This window comes from Dryas octopetala, chromosome 9, assembly GCF_963921425.1.
Source record: "Dryas octopetala chromosome 9, drDryOcto1.1, whole genome shotgun sequence".
Lineage (NCBI taxonomy): Eukaryota > Viridiplantae > Streptophyta > Magnoliopsida > Rosales > Rosaceae > Dryas > Dryas octopetala.
The window spans coordinates 4,392,300-4,407,193 of NC_141374.1; the positions used below are offsets into that span (position 1 = coordinate 4,392,300).

General features: G+C 33.4%; 1 protein-coding gene across 2 annotated transcripts; it reads left to right on the top strand.

The window, feature by feature from the left end:
* Positions 1-965: 965 nt before the first annotated feature.
* Positions 966-12,884, top strand: LOC147273276 (SH3 domain-containing protein). 2 transcript variants are annotated; one of them, XM_086257164.1, is made up of 11 exons: positions 1,003-1,164; positions 2,541-2,931; positions 4,442-4,555; positions 4,710-4,779; positions 4,859-5,007; positions 6,179-6,280; positions 6,362-6,559; positions 10,905-10,967; positions 11,074-11,199; positions 11,591-11,665; positions 12,588-12,884. In XM_086257164.1, the coding sequence occupies exons 2-11, from the start codon at positions 2,869-2,871 to the stop codon at positions 12,693-12,695; spliced, it is 1,068 nt and encodes a 355-aa protein (XP_086113290.1). In that variant the 5' UTR covers positions 1,003-1,164; positions 2,541-2,868; the 3' UTR covers positions 12,696-12,884. The 2 variants fall into 2 exon arrangements, with proteins under 2 accessions (XP_086113291.1, XP_086113290.1); XM_086257165.1 differs by lacking the exon at positions 2,541-2,931 and having other exon boundaries at positions 966-1,164; positions 12,588-12,880.
* Positions 12,885-14,894: the final 2,010 nt, after the last annotated feature.

Sequence of the window (14,894 nt, forward strand, 5' to 3'; positions counted from 1 at the left end):
ATAGTGTAAAAATTTTCTTATTTCTATGGAAAAAGTATTTTGTAAATAAAAAATATTTTCTTAGCAAAATAAAAATGTTTTTGTATAAAAAATTTTAGGATGTTTAATTAGAAACCTAAAATGAAAAAGAAATTTAACACAAACCTCAGCCGGCCCAAAAATTAAGTTGTAGCCCAAATTGTCCATCGAGCTCTTAGTAAAGTATCTGCAACTGCTGAGAGCTCAGTAGTTGCAAATGCGAGTGCATCTGCAATGGAAATACAAGCAAAACCTTGCATCTGCAAGAAAATAAGATAAATTACAAGTGCAAATGCAGTTGTAGGATGCAAGATGCAGTTGTAGGATGCATTTGCATGTATCGAGCGCTCAGTAGTGTATTTTCCCCAGTCCCGTGCGCATACACAGACATATTGGGTTGGAACTTAAGTTTTTATTTGACTGGTTTCTAGTTAAAAATATTTCAAAAAGTAGGTTTATGAGTAATTTATTAAAAAATTTATTAAGTGACGAAAGAGAGATTTAGGAAAAAAAATGTTATGCACTGTGCAGGAATTAGTAGGATTTGTCCATAATCTTCAAGAACCCAATGACATTTCTCTCTCTCATGCTCATCCAACTCAATCTCATATGCCACAACTCTAACTGCTTTTTCCAAGAGAGAAGACGTTCTTATGGAGGAGACGTCGTGAGAGAGAAGACGTCGTGTATTTGGGAAGTGGGAGAGTTAGATAAGACTTTTTGGTTTGGAAAATTATTGTATATAATTATAACATTATATGACATGATGATGTGATATTACCAATATATTTACATTATAACATATATATGATTTTAAGAGTATTTTTAAGGATTAAGGTCAATTAAGTCTATTGACATCTGTTTTTAATTAGAATTTTAAGAAATATAAAAAGATAGATTAAATTTGGGCTACTTGTCCGAATTTCTCTATTCGGTCGCTGGTGGACTCCCGAAACCAAAAAGTCGTAATTTTTACTATTCGCTTTCTATCTTCTTTCTGTTGCTCGAAAAGCCAAACCACTTTCTGTGTGACCAGTGAACGCGAAGATCAATTATCCATCCATCCATCTAGGGCTTTCTCTCTGTATGGAGTCCATACGGAAGCAAGCCAGTAAGCTCAGGGAGCAAGTCGCAAAGCAACAGCAGGTGCTTTTTCTTCATTACTCATTTTTTGTTGTTTTTTTTTTTTTGGGTAAATTAAATCCTTTGCTATTCTCTTACTTGTTTCTTTTGTCTTTGAATGTGGAATAAGCTTACCAGCTTGCTTGTTTGTTTTCCTCGTTTGCTCATTTTAATTATATGTTAAAAAAACAATGGATAACTTAATTGAACATTGAATTTTCTTGGTGTTTTTTATTTTGACTGATTTGATGGGTTTAAATTATTCAAAATTTGGATTGTTTGTGTTTATGGGTTTAAATTATTCAAAACATGGTACTTACCAAGTTTGTCCATTTTTTTTTTTTCTTTATTGCCGGTTTGTGTGTTTATGAATATTTCTTAGCTTTTTGGATTGCTATGTCAAATTATGTACTTTGATACCAATTAATGTAGAAGGAAGACGAAAACTGAAGGAGAAGAGAGAAGTAAGACAAGAGCAGAGAGAGGAAAGTAGGGAACTTGATCTCTTTATTCTCAGTCAACATAAAAAAACCTTGAAATCGAATTACAGTTAGGCGTATTTATGTAATCAATCTCAATGTAATAAATTAATAACATAATAATTACAACCCAAAATTCTTATAAACAAAACAAAATAAATAGTTGAATCTCGAAATTCATTATAGTTCTAATAAGTAACAACTAACAACCAAACAAAAAAAAAAAACTAATCTCCACCCTTGTGTCTACTCCTGAAACAGGTACAAACTTCCTCTTCTTATTTGTTTTTCTATTTGTCATTATTCACTTATCCTGGGTCTACTTATCGTCTGATTTGTAGTGGTACAACCAATTATGAAAATTTCGATTGGTGTACAAATTTTTACAGCAATAGCACTTATTTTTAGTTAATATTTCATTTTTTTTTTTTGTAATTTTATTTATTTGTTTTTTAATTTTATTTCTTTATTTTATTTTTCTTTAATTTTAATTTTATTAGTGCTGAAGGTAAAATTTGTTACAACTACAATATTAACATTATTTATGAGAAAATGGTAATCTATATTACTACATAAAGCAAACCAATTTCTTCTGACATGGCCTCAAGTTTTGAAGCTCTATCAAATTTTTATTTCCAAAAACCTAACCCAAACCCATTGTCTGGTGCATTGCACCTATATATAATGCAAATAAGTCATAAAAGATACACATACAATCAATAGAAAATTAAATTTTTTCCCCCAATTTATGTCTACTTATAAGTTATAAAAGTTATAAAAGTTATAAATGAAGAATTTGGAAATTTTGCACCTGATCTATGTTATGGAGTGATCAGTGTTATGATATTCCCTATACTGTGTATAAAAGGATGGAACCTAACTAACATTTCATCTCTTAAAACCTCGAACATTTTTCTTTAGGTTTAGATGCTCTATACAGATATTTATTGGGAGCTCAGAAACAAGTTTGAAGATTTGATTCTCAAGGAAGAAAAGTCTTGGAGGTGAAAGACTAAGTGGGTTGAAATATTGGGGCAATAACTCAAATCTGTTTCGCAGAATAACTAGCAGTAGAAGGGTGAATAAGTTGATGACTAAATTGGAGGATGGGAATGGTAATTTAATTGAGAGTGAGGAAGGAACTGTGAATGAGGTGATTGGTTCTTTCAGAGGACTTACAAAAAGAAGATCGGGTGACAATAAAGGTGGAGGGTTTGGATTGGTGCCCAATCAGTGATGAGAAAGCTAGATGGCTGGAGACTGGAGAGGCCTTTTGATGAGGAAGAAATTAAAAAGTCTGTGTTTGATTGTGGTATGGAGCAATCTTTTCGCCCAGATGGCTTCTCAACAGCAGTTTTTCAAGATTGTTGGGATGCAGTCAAGGGTGATTTATTGAAGATTTCCTAAGAATTATTTCTTAATGCTGGCACTAATAAAACCTATATTTGTTTGATTCCCAAGAAATCCAATCATTGTGTTAAAATCTTAGAGACCCTACTTGTGGCAACATCTTTTGTTTTCTACATATGCAACGTCAGCATTTGTCTCAAGGTTGTTGAGTGGACTTGCATGTGGGAGGGGGGTGTTAGTGTTTCTTCGGTTGATATATACTGTTGGTTCCCTTTCCTATCTGCTTAAGCTTTTGAGAAGTGGTTATCTAAAATTACAATAGAAACAAATATAAAATGTTATTTCAGAGGACATTCAGAATATTTAAGATCTCTTGATTTTGCATGTAAAATAAAATATTATGGCATAAGGTATTGAATGAGTAGTTGGAAAAACACAAAATTCTTTGTTTACTTTTGCATGATTTAGACAGTTTCTTAATTCACTCAGCTTACTATTTGTAGATAGAGAAAAATGTAGGGCATCTTAGTGCTTTGTGGTAATGTTGATGTAGTAGGAATTTTGAGGCATCCCACCTCTCTTGGAACAAATGCAGTCTTATTTCTTGACATAAGGTTTTGTGGCGTCACTCAGATGCTTTAATGTCGGTTGAACTTTGAACCAAATTGGCTACAATATGAGCAATGTAAAAGGGGCCCCCTTTTTTTGTTGATTTTTTTTTTTTCTTTTTTGACAATCAAATATTAAGGAGTTTATAAGAGTGAATAACCTTTGAGGCCTAGTAGCCTAGTTAGTCACAGGCTGCAGACAGAATTACAAAGTAGTTAGTGCCACATCTCAACCAAGAATCCTTTTTATGCAACTATAAACTGCCATGTGGACCTGCATTAAAATCTGGTTGATTCACAAATCTCTTTGATTTTTCATGAGACAGTCAAATAAGCACAAACAAAATAAAATTTAAGTGGAAGGTTTCCAAATAGGATGCAGTATTGTAGAGAATCAGGACTATAATTAATTGATTAATTCAATATTCCTTGTCAAGTTCTGTTATCTGTGCGATTTCCATCTCTGAAACATATCAGTCAAAAATAAAAATAAAACTGCCTACATATTGTAAAAAAAGTCAATAAGATAGGCGCTTCCTTTATGACTAAAGAGTGCTGATGACGATCTTTCCCTTTATGATTGAAGAATATATCTTAGATTACATCCTAACCAAAACAAAGGATGATGCTTAAGGACTTAGTTGAGAATTCATTCGTAGATTGAACCTTAAATTCATAATGTATGTCGTGCTTGATTCTGTGAAAAAAATCATTATAACTTAACCCCCCGCGGAAAAGTTATTTTAATTTTTAATTTTAAAACACAGTTTATATAAACTAGAATTTATAGAACTTTTCTTGAGAACCTTGAAGGTTTCGATCTTTCAGTCATATTTTAAGATTGTAGTGTTCAAGATGTTGCAGGCTGTATTGAGACGATTGGGAAGTTTAAGTAATGAAGCTGTTATGATTGATGAAGCTGAACTTATGTGCCACCAACAACTTCAAGATTTATACAATTCTACGAGGGTAGCGAAGGTACTATCATCATGCTGTTATCAAGTTGGCCTTCATTTAACTACTGGTCAACATCCTTTTTGATTTCATTAATGAATTATGTGATGCACCATCTGCTAATGCATCAGCAATGGTTTATTTTTACCAAATTCTAATAATAAATTATGTTGCCCAGCATTTTCAGCGGAGTTTTGTTCGGGGAGTTGAAGCTTTTATTTCTATTAGCTCAAAACAAATGGAAATAGGTGACAATGCTTTCCCTACTTTTCTGTATTTGGTTCCTTCTACAAGTGTAGTATATTAAATATCATCTTATTAATTTAGTTAGAAAGTTGGCCGAAGATTGCTGCAAATATGGAACTCAAAATCAAAGCACTAGTACTCCTTTAGCAAGAGCTTCTATTTGCTTTGGTGTTTCACATGATTCAATTGAAGAGGAGAGAGGGACTTTGCTTAAGATTCTTGGTGAGCAGGTAATTTCTTCACTGTTTCCATTTTCTTATTTTTATTTGTAAACATTGGTGAAATCTCAAGATATGGTCTTTGAAACCAATCTTGTGCACTAGAAGCATTGTACCATTTTCTTGAAAGCAACATGATAATGTAACTCAAGGCCAAATCATGCAATGTAACTTGTGTGTGTTTTCATATGTGCTACTTTGTGAAGAAAATTGGTCTGTGGAAAGTTTTTTGACTGGATGACTGCATTCAGCTATACAAGCAATGTTCTTGGTAGTGCAATAATAAGAAAAAATAAAAAAGATAAAAAAGATTGTTTTAGAAAGACTCAATGTCTATAAGTTTTCAGTCTCCTATTCAATGAGTGTTTTAGTATTTCTCTAATATTTAATGAGTCTCTTAGGATTTTAATGAGTCTTTTTGCATTTCTAATATATACAAGGCTATTTCTTGTAACGCAAATCAGATTTGGATGAATGAAAATTACGTGTTGTTAAAGGCTTGGTGCCTTGATTTCTCCTTTTCTTTCTTCTCTCTTCTATTCCCTATTATTCTCTATTTCTGTAGTTTCTCTAATATTACAGCAACCCTAAACCTTTCTTTTCCCTAAATCTTTTCTAGTTACCAAAATTTCTATCACCTAAAGCCCATTAAAACCATAGGCAACACCCACCTTGCGTCATCCTACATCATCAACTTGTACATTGTATAAGGCTATAGTTATCAAAATTGGGTTAAATACAAAAATGGTCCACGAACTTTACAGTGAATCTCAATTTGGTCCATTAACTATAAAAAGTGTCAATTTGGTCTGCGAACTTTTCAAGTTGTACCAAAGCAGTACAAATGTTAACTTTTATTGAAAAATTTAACGAAAACTGGTCATGTGCACAGCAAGTGACCACATTTTCAAAGGCATTTTAGTCCGTTCATCACATTTTCATGTGACCAATTCCGTTAATTTTTGGATGAAAATTAACATTTGTACTGGTTTGATACAACTTGGAAAGTTTGTGGACCAAATTGATACTTTTTATAGTTAGTGGACCAAATTGAGATTCACTGTAAAGTTCGTGGACCATTTTTGTATTTAACCCTATCAAAATTTAATGTATCATTTTGGAGTTCTTCCAACTTCTCCATTTTTTTAGGCTTGTAATCATTTTACAGGATTTAAATTTGTAGGTTGCTGAACCTTTACGGGCGCAAGTAACAGGGGCTCCTTTGGAGGATGCTCGCCACTTGACTCATCGTTATGAAAAACTGCGTCAGGAGGTGGAAGCCCAGGTATTTATGGATGTCACTTGGTGTATACAATGGTCTAGGAACATGCATATCATTGTGAATAGATATCTATCTTCTTATCAGGTGGCTGAAGTATTGAGGCGTCAATTGAAATCCAGGGGATCTGTATCTGCAGACAGTTCTGTGAAGCTTCAAAATGCAGAGGCAAGATTGACGGAGCTTAAATCTACTACAATGGCACTTGGCCGAGAAGCGACTGCTGCAATGTTGTCAGTTGAGGATCAGCAGCAGCAGATGACTTTCCAGAAGCTTCTTACTATGGTATTGTTACTAATTGGTTGCTAGGACTGCACATGCCTATGCTGTTACATCTTGGTTGCCATTTATGCGCTTATATAGATTTAGTGTCTTAGGGGTGTTCAAAATCCAATCCAATCCAATCCGCTCTAACCAACGGATCCAATCCAATCCAATTTGATCGGGTTCAATGACTTTGACAGATTGCATTGGATCTCTAAATTCAAAAACGGACTTGATTGGATCAGATGGCGGATTTCCTCATGAAAATCCAGTGAAATCCAATCCAATGTGGTTGGTTCCCTAATTTTTTGGTCTTGTAGGCATTTGAAACTATAGAAATAATGATTATTCTATATCCTCTGATAAAATTTTACTTTGTACATTATACCAAAATTCAATTATCATTTAACATATATTCTATTAAGATTTGTGACTATAATTGTTCCGATGATAATCTTGTGTGTTTCAATAAATATTTTTCTTAACTAAGAAACCGATTATCCAATCCAGTCCGATATTGATTGGATTAGATTGGATCAGATTCTAATCTCAAATTGGATCAGATTGGATTGTAAAATCCCAAATCCTATATATATTGGACCGGATGCGGATTAGTAAAAATTCAACAGTTTCGAACTGATGAACACTCCTAAGTGTCTATATGTGTAAGGCTTATTTACGTAATAGCTGTTATGTTTATTCTCTGAAGATTATATATGAATAATGCCTCCTACAATCCCATTAGGCTCCAGATATGCACATGTAGAAACTAGCTATTACTTCAAATTATTTTGAAGCCTCTTGACAAATTTAAATGTCAACAACACAAAGAATAGGGAAGAGCAGCAAACAGTATCAACTTATTTACGTAAAAGAAAAAAAAAAAAAAAAGTTACCTAAATAAAGAAGTGCAAATCATGATCGTTCATCCTATTTTAGGATGTCATGGACCCATGGCACAATTGAGGATACAAAGAGTGTATCAGCCAAAATGTTATAAAATTTAATGGCTGCAAAAGCGCAATGGTGCAAATATGCTTTTGGACAGAGGATAGTGTTTATGCCTAGATGGTCTAAATTGTCATAATCTACAACCAAAGAAAAGAAAAGAAAGGAAATGTTCAGAGAAGGATATGCGGAGGGGAAGTACTTAAGTGTTTTATGCAAAAGCACCTTGGTCGTTTATCAGTATCTTATTAAAATATTACAATCTAGTTGAAACTTCATCCAACTTTTCTATTCCAACATTAATTCAGTCAATCAAGAGTGAGTGTGTACTTCCATGATTAACAGAAAAAGAAAAACAATCTTTTTAGTAAATTAAAGTTTTCCAATTTTTACTTTGCATCCCCTTCCTCTTACTGAACTCTCTTTCCTGCTCTCTCTCTCTCACTCTCTCTCTCTCTCTCATCTCTCATCTAAGTTTTTTATTCCTTCTTGTCCAGTCACCACATGTTGTGGCGTGTGGTGATATGAAGTTTGGGGTGCAAGAAAACAGGTGGGATGCTAAAGCTTTGATAAGGGGCTCTAGTAGGTGCCCATGGAAAGACATTAGTCTTGGCTATGTGGACTTTGTTAAAAATTGCAGCATGGTGGTAGGGAATGGAGAAAGGATACAATTTTGGGAGGATGTTTGGCAGGAGACAGACCTTTTAAGAGGGCATTTACTCGGCTGTATAATCTGTCTAATAATCACATGGTGAGTGTTTCAAGAATTTCCGTGAATAGTCAATTTCCTCTCAGCTGGGATTTCGGCTTTAGAAGGCATCTGAGAGAAGAGGAAGTAAGGGAATGGCTATTTTGTTAGTCACTGGAACAGTTGAATCTCACAGAAACAGAGAAGATGCAAGGAAGTGGTCCTAGAGAAGTCAGGAACATTCTCTGTCAAATTCATATTTCAAACATTCCTGCAGTAGTATAGGTGGGCCAGTTTTTCTCCCTTATAATTCTGTTTGGAAAGGAGAGGTGCCTCCAAAAGTGCAGATTCTGCCTTGGTTGGTGGCACATGGAAGGGTGAATACTCTCGATCTGATTCAAAGAAAACGGCCTTATATGTGTCTTTTTCCTCAGTGGTGTATTTTGTGTAAGGCTGATTTTGAGTCTGTAGGTCACCTCTTTATTCAATGTCCGGTGGCTTGGGGGTTATAGATGAAGTTGTGTTAGGAAGGAAAAATTAGTTGGGCTGTGCCAGCAAGTTTTGGTACTTTGTGAACAACATAAATTCTTCAGGACTGGTAAGAAATCCAAGGTGCTGAGGGGATGTTTTATGCTAGCTAATTTGTGGGTCATTTGGGAGGAAATAAATAAAAGAATCTTTGAAGATGCAAGAGGTGTAGGAGGAGAGGAGCTTTGGGGGACGATCAGATTTTTGGCTTCACTATGGGCACCAGTGTAAGCTGCTTTTAGGGATGTTTCTTTCTCAAGGATAGTTTTTAATTGGAATGCTGCAATAGTCTAGTTACTAGAAATTGATCTTGTAGCTAGGTTGAGTAGATATTTATATTGTATAGTTTGATTTGTTCGTGGATACCTTATCCATAATGTTGTACTTGGTTTGATTTAATAAAATTGTTTCTTATCAAATATTAGCTTTTTTTCATGATCTGCAAAATACGTAGTACCTGGTTAAAAGTTTTTCCGCAATTTCTTGTTGAGGTGATGCTTCCTATCTAGCCGCTTGATAGCAATCGTACACAATTGATTTTCTGCTCTTCTTAGTATGTTATTGAGTGATTCTACATCTGATGAGTCTATTTCTACTTCCACTTCAAATTGAATGTAGTTTTCATACAAGCATTAGACCACTTATTCTTTCAAACTGTCTCATTACATGCCTTTTGTTCATTATCCTAACTTTCTGTTGCCTACTCCAGGCTTTGATCACCTAATCTTCTCAATCGTTATGACATCTATTCCTTCTTTTCATGTATCATAGGACTTCACAAGAAGAAGATGATTGGTGATGGCATCTGAGTGGGATGCTTTTTCCCTTCTTGATGGTGGCCTTAGATTGGTGCTATTGTTCTTTAACCTCGCCATTTTTCTAAATAACTGGTATTAATTATCTGTTGAAACCCTTTTTACTTATAATAATATACGTCTTAAGCTGCATAATTAAGTTTGGAACCAGTTCCTTTTTTCTTCATCTAGAGTCAATTCTCTTGTGCCTGATGAAATTTTCATACAAATAGGGTTATCTAGGATGAGAAAAAGTAGACAAGAGAGAAAAATGAGAATATGAGAGAGAGAGAGAGAGAGAGAGAGAGAAACCGGTGCTGAACGTAATGAAATTTAACATCTAGTTTCTACAATAGCATCACTTCATATGTGGAGTTCTGCATAACTGGTACTGGAATTGTATGATTCCTTCATATAGAGCACAAGGGAAATAATAGCGGCTCATCTATCTACTAAGACCTAAGAAAAGTGCATGGAAGAATATATGACTTGTGGTTTTTGCTTGTATCCTTTTTTAAATCACTTTGCACTTGAGACTGGAGAGGTAAAAAGGAAGGCGAGAAAGCGCAAGAAAGCTACCTCTCATCAGCACTGCTGGCTGATAGGATAAGAAAGGAAAAGATTAAAGAAAGAGTTTAAAAGTGTTTTGCTTGCCACTATCACCTGCACATTCATTGATACCATTGCTGCTCACCATCAGTCTTTTTCAAGACCACAAATGCACCACTGTTCTGAGAGAAAAATATGAAATGCATCTTCTTTACTCTAGATACTTTTTGAGGATGCTAGGGGCGAGGAGGTAGATCTGTTGTGGAATGGGGTTCAGTTTTGGTCTTCCCTTTTGGCTTTTATATCCTCTGAATTTAGGGATACTTCTTCCTAAGCTATATTTTATGATTGGAGTGCAGCTGTATTGTAGTCTTGGTTGTCTTTGTATTTCTGATTGTTAGTGTTTGATTGTACTCTGTTTTGTTTTTCTCACTGGTGGACATCTTGTGCTCTATGTTGTACTTTTTTCTCATTAATAAAAGTTTGTTTCTCATAAAATAAAAAATAAAAAATAAAAAAGATACTTGACTTTAGCAAGTGAATAAGTAGATTAAATGAGAGAAAAGGGCATATTATACCACAGGAAAATAGTACTTCATCTGTACATGAACAAAGTTTTGGGTAAAAAAGTGTTTAGCACTGATTTTGGTGAAACTTATTTCTTAAACTCGTCCAAGCTCTACTGTGAACAACTATTTCTATTCGGTATCTAAATTTATAAGTGTAAAGTTTGTACTTGGTGGGTTTTTCATAATATAATTATTCTTGATACTAAATTTGGTCTGAATACAGGTAGCTTTTTGTATTTTGCTCCTGATTTTGCAATTCTGTATTTGAGCCTAGTAAAAATATTTTTCAGGTTGATGCTGAGAGATCTTATCATCAACATGCTCTTGCTATTTTAGATAACCTACATTCTGAGGTTTGTGCTATGTAACCTGGCTCTGAACTTTTTCTCGTTATGTACTGTTTTATATCTTTTCTGTGCATGAAAATTTATGGCTGGCCTGCATTGTTCAAATGGTTAGATGATTCTGGAGAAACCACCAAAAGAATTCTCATCCCGGTTAGTGGAAATGCATCCAGATACTAATTCAAATAGATCTGCTGATCATGGACAACTTAATCAAGATGACACTATCTTCATTGCAAGAGTAAGGCCTTTGCAATCCTAGAAATTTCCATTCCTCACACCCAAAGGAAGCTGCACATGTGCTAGTCATTTGTAATCACAGTTTATGAATTTCTATACCTATTAGTATTTCCATCTAGTTATGATCTATTTGAGTTTTTTTTTTTTTTCTTTTTCACCATATCACATTCCTATTTTTTTCTAGAATTAATTTTATACCTACATTTACTTTCTAAATATCTACTTCTGTCTGTAGGCATTTTTTCTTTGCTTAGCAGCTCTTTCTAACTTTTTAATTAAATGTTCTCCGACTTGTATATAATCTTGTTGGTTGACCCTACATTGTTTGTATTTTGCAATTTTGAGTCCCCCCCTTCTTCTCATTTTGAATTACTTTTTCTTTCATTTTTCAGGCTATACACCCATTTGATGCTCAAGCGGACGGCGAGTTGAACCTATCAGTCGATGATTATGTTGTGGTTCGTCAGGTAATTCAACCACCACTATTTAAGTGTAGCTTATGCACTGTTAATTTATTTGTTTCACTTGGGAGGGTGTTCTTTTTTTTTTTTTTTTTGGTGTATGCATGCTCGCACCTGATTTATGGTCCCGTGAAGCTCATTGTGCTTTATGGTTAAAGTTTTTTTGCAAGTGTAGTTATTTGGTCAAAGTCTCAAAATCTGTGCCCTCTATCAGTTTGATAAGGCATGTCAACTTAATATGTTCTTAAGTGCCAGCTAGTTACCCAAGTAATTCATGGATATGACTTGCATTCACGCATATTATAAGCATAAACTGGAATGTAGTGAGAGCTGGACTCATGAATCCTAACCAGGGTTTTAAATATAATTGATATGTTCGATATCGTGAATGAGATATAGCATATTGAGAGAATATGTTATATTGTTTACGTTTACAAATAGCATATTGTCCTTTGATTTATCATGAATTTCAGAAATTTTGAAAATAAAAGAACACAGTTATGCTGTTCCCTCTCTACTCTTTGACTATTTTCTGATATTAACAGTGGGGAAGGGATGGGCTGGAATTGAAAAATAGGTGGGATAATTTTCCTTCCATTGTCTTGATATGTAATAGGAAGAAATAATAAGATTATAAAAGGTGTGACATTCCCTTGAAACTCCACTTTTATGTTCTTTGTCTCGTAAGTGGGGAAGGAATGCGGTATCTTTTTAACACATCTTGATAATTTTTTAAAATTTGAAGTTTACCTATCAATTTACAAAAGAAGAAAAAGGAAATGATGAGGAGACAATAGTAAAGCCATCATAAAAAACCATTTCTTTCATTTCCTTTATACTCTGTACATCAAAACAAAAGAGATTAAATAGTAATCCTTCATTTTTCATTTTTCTTGGTTTTCTTTTGTTTTTTATATATGGATATCAGGTGAGCCCTAATGGATGGTCTGAAGGAGAATGCAAAGGCAAGGCCGGATGGTTTCCATCTGCTTATATAGAGAAGCAGGAGAAAGCGCCAGTGAGTAAATTAATGTAAGCCCAAGTTCATTCCCAGCATCCCATCACCTCCTGTGTTAAACTTGGTACAAACTGTATATACTCTTTCTGCTGTACAATGGTTCCATTTGAATGAAGCGCTTGGCTATTTCTGCTGCCATATGGTGCAGTGCAGTAAAAATATAATATATATATATATATATTTGTAATTTCAAAAAGCTGAGGGTAATAGTGAATTTATTGTGTGCAAATGTCTCATAGTTTTTTTCATTCAAATATGGTCTACAAATGTGTTATTTCGTTTCCTCTTGGTCTTTAATTTTAAGTTTTATGCAAAGAGAAAGAAAATATTTATACTTTACTTAAATATTCTTCCCCCCTCTGTCCAGTAATAGTTACCAGGGCTTTGCAATATTTGATTGATCGCAACAAGCTAAACCCTAACCCCCCAAACACTCTTCTACTTTCTGGGTCACATATCTAATATCATACCTTATTAATCTCAACCTAAAAGATTATTTGATTGATGTGGAGATTATAGTTTTCCTAATTTGGAAATGTTGACTTAACAGTGTGTTTGGATGATGGAATTCTGATTTTCACAGAACTCTTAAATAATGGAATTTAAACTCTATCATTTAAATTTCCTATCACTTACAAATTCTATTGTTTGGATATCATGTATGTAGAACTTGGATTTTATTGTTTGGGTGTCTAAAATGTTGTTTAACAATTTAAATAGTGCAGGGAACAATTTTGTTATAATCCCCAATATAAGAAACGAACCAGATATTATCAGTGAAACATTCAAAGCAGTTAACAACTTCAGGGAGCATTTTGGAGCTTTCTGTTGTGGGAAAGGCTTACACCATCAAAACTCATGAAGCACGGTTGGCGAAAGAAAAGAGATAACGGTTTTTCAAAACACAACTTACCTTAGATTTGTTGATTTTCTACATCAAGAATTGCCAGAAATAAGGGCTTCTATTTGATTGATAATTCTCTAAACTATCAGAAAAATAGGAAAAAAAGAGAGAAATCATCACTTCTCAAATTTTATTAATTATCAACTACTGAATACAAACACGGAGAAGTATTTAAATACTAACAAAACCCTAACAAATTGATTAGAAAAGTAAATAAGTTTCCTATTGTTATTTGGGGATTAATAAATGCATAAATGACCCCAAGAGTCAGCTAGAAACATAATAACGGGAAAATTTAAAGTCTGGTGCGAGTTTGGGAGTTTATGCCAAAAGTGGCTCGAACCAACTTTTTTAGAAACAACATTAACTTTTTGCCAAAAGTGGCTCGAAAATAGTTTTCTAGAGCCATTTTCTCCCTACTTTACCTCTTACCAAGGAATAAAATTTCGGGTTTCGAGGAAATTTCGACAGAAATTTCGAAGATTTTTAAATTTCGACAAAAATTCGACGGAAACGATGGAAATTATTATCAAAATACGGAAATTTTGAATGAAATTTCACAATATGTTTATTTAACATATTATCTACTACATTGATAAAAAACATTGAAAAAAACCAAATTATATGGTAGGTTTCATGTGATATGTGATGAATATAATGCGCGCTGGAAGCAAATATTATGAAATAAAATTAGTATAATGAAGAAATAAAATTAATATATTATTTATACTCTATAATATATATACTAAATTCTATATACTTTATAATCTATACTCTATATTATTTAAGATATCGTATAGAATATTAGGGTTTAGGTCCTTTAGGATATTTTTAATTATTTTTTATATAAAAAGGTATTAGAGTTTATTGGTTTAGGGTTTAAAAACAATTAAACGAAACTCCAACACGGCCAAACGAAATCTCAAATCATTTTTTTTTTCAATTGCCCAAAAACCTCAAACTAGGATATGGTATATGATATTAGGGTTTAGGCTCTTTAGAGTATTTTAAATTATTTTTTATATTGAAATATATTAGAGTTTACAAATTTAGAGTTTAAAAACAACTACATAAAACTCCAAAAAAGCCAAATAAAAACCCAAACTATTTTATTTTCTTTATAATTGACCAAAGGCCCCAAACTCCAATCTACCCTAAACCTTTTAATTTTTTTTCTCTTTCTTACTTTTTTTTTTCTCTTTTTTTCTTCTTCTTTTTCTTTTTTTCTTTTCTTTTTTTCTTTTCTTTTTTTTCTTTTTTTCCTTTCTTTTTTTTTCTCCCTTTTCTTTCCTTCCTTCCCTTTTCTTTCTTTC